This window comes from Limulus polyphemus, unplaced genomic scaffold, assembly GCF_000517525.1.
Source record: "Limulus polyphemus unplaced genomic scaffold, Limulus_polyphemus-2.1.2 Scaffold5644, whole genome shotgun sequence".
Lineage (NCBI taxonomy): Eukaryota > Metazoa > Arthropoda > Merostomata > Xiphosura > Limulidae > Limulus > Limulus polyphemus.
The window spans coordinates 28,644-31,069 of NW_013671254.1; the positions used below are offsets into that span (position 1 = coordinate 28,644).

Below are 2,426 nucleotides of genomic sequence, written 5' to 3' on the forward strand. Positions count from 1 at the left end.
TAATAAAAAAAAATTGATATTTTGTGTATGAAAGAATAGTAATGTTTACTGATAATCTGCCAAATTTCATTAACATACACTTACTAATTTAAAAGTTATAGCATGAAAACTATAACAAGAACAAAAATAGTTGAGGTCGGTCCCAGGAAACAAGCCCGTTCTGAAAAAGAGTTAACCATTATCAGAAGAGAATAAATTTCATGTAGTGTAACTGTTATTGTAATTGTTATGCTGTAATATTAGTAGAAAATAAGTAACTTTTGTGTAAGTTTATATGATTTTTTTATTTTGTTGAAAGTTTCAAAATACCCTGTCAAATTATACAACTCCTGCATTTTATGAACTTGATTTAAAGTGAAAACTCTTTTTAAATATATAGGGTTACTTTTAAATGAAATTAAAACCTTTTCTCCCCTCTCTTTCTTTTAATATCTGAAGTCATTGATTTTTACTTTGCAGGTGTATTTACTGTTGACTTGGTGAATGACAGTTTGTATGAATGGAATGTTAAGTTGCTTATGGTTGATCCAGATAGTCCCTTACATAATGACTTGGCACAATTGAAGGAGAAAGATGGAAAAGATTATATTCTTCTTAATATTTTGTTTAATGTAAGTATTTCCCCCAAATTTTCTTCCTTTATTATTGTGAAAGGTGCAATATATGTATGTATGTATGTATAAAGGATTTTCTTAGGCACAATTTGTAAGAAATGGTATAATGGAATGTCTGTTTTAACCCTTCATCCACCTGCTTGAGACAGGTAGAACCTTGATTAATGGGCACTGTGCCATTAAGGTTACACCTTTTCAGTCTTTCTTTTTTCTACTATTTGTAACCAAAATATGTCTTGAAGTAATGAGCACCTCATTATTCTGGATTAGGGCAATGTCTTTAGTCTCGTTCTTTATACATGCATTTGATAAAGTTGGCAGTTATCTCAGTATGCCTGTATGATGTACTGCTAAATTCCAAACATCTCGGAAGGATGACCAATATTCAAACACATGCGATGTTTATTGGATCAGCTCTTAACTGTATACCGTAATAAATGTTTTCATAGATTCAAAATGTAGTCTTATTAATCTGCGGAATTCTCATTGTAAACACTGTAGAATACATATGCTGATAAATGCGACATAATGTTCTTAGAGCAGGGGTCAAGTCTGCTTAGTCCTGTGTGCATGCTTTTTTGCTCACAAGAATATAGTAAATATTACAGTGTCATGTAAACAGTCTAATAACCCAAGTGGTGATTTTTGCTTTATTTTCAACAGATTTCTACTTAAGATGTTGACAGTAAAATAAACACAGAAATTAAATGTGAAATGTTCAGCAGTTCAAATTCTGAAGGGAAGTACTTTCAAACTTTGTGACCAATAATAAAGAATAAAGGGGCACAGCTAATCCACCCCTTAAGACCTCCTGTTGACAATGCTCCATGTCATGGCATTGTGCAACTCATGAAAACCTGTGTCCTACATACACCAAACAAAATGAGGGGCCTTAAAATTCAGTAACTTAGTATGGTAAATATGGAATCCAGCCTTGCATGACTACTGTCTGATATTAAGAGCACCTTGTTATAGAGGGCATTTGGATGCAGTCAGAAGGGTGTCCTTAATGTTGGGGATCTGCTGTATATAAAAGACACTTAGCAAGAAAAACCTTATCTCAGACTACTTGCACAATTATGGTAAACAGTTTCTAAAAATTTGAAGGTTGCTTTTAACATTTACATTTTCTGTATTTATTTATGAACATGATAATTGTATGTGACAATTTTTTATGAATTTGTAGTTCAGGTTTAATATTTATTTTAACCCTTAAAACATCCAAATTGTCTACACAAAATGTTTTATTAGTGACATACCTTTTTGACATTCAGTTCCTTGTTAAACCTTTCAGAGAGTAACATTACTCTTATAGCAAAATTTACATTTAAAATTTATTTTTAAAAATTATAATATATTTCAGTAATATTGTGCCAGTTAATAGTGTAGCAATGAATTGTGGACTATAATATATGCCTATAAGGGACTAGACTCAGCTGACCATGATGGTAGGCCATTGTGAATTATAATATATGCCTATAAGGGACTAGACTCAGCTGACCATGATGGTAGGCCATTGTGAATTATAATATATGCCTTTAGGGGACTAGACTCAGCTGACCATGATGGTAGGCCATTGTGAATTATAATTTATGCCTATAGGGGACTAGACTCAGATGACCATGATGGTAGGCCATTGTGAATTATAATGTATGCCTATAGGGGACTAGACTCAGATGACCATGATGGTAGGCCATTGTGAATTATAATATATGCCTATAAGGGACTAGACTCAGATGACCATGATGGTAGGCCATTGTGAATTATAATATATGCCTATAGGGGACTAGACATCGGATGACCATGATGGTA

General features: G+C 32.8%; 1 protein-coding gene across 1 annotated transcript in view; it reads left to right on the forward strand.

Annotated features, from left to right (window-relative positions):
- LOC106472830 (ubiquitin-conjugating enzyme E2 Q1-like) overlaps positions 1–2,426 on the forward strand; it is a 36,594-nt gene that overhangs the window by 20,913 nt on the left and 13,255 nt on the right. Inside the window, exon 6 of the mRNA XM_013933498.2 lies at positions 460–611. Within this exon, the coding sequence (XP_013788952.1) occupies positions 460–611 (152 nt within the window). The remainder of the gene's footprint in view (positions 1–459; positions 612–2,426) is intronic.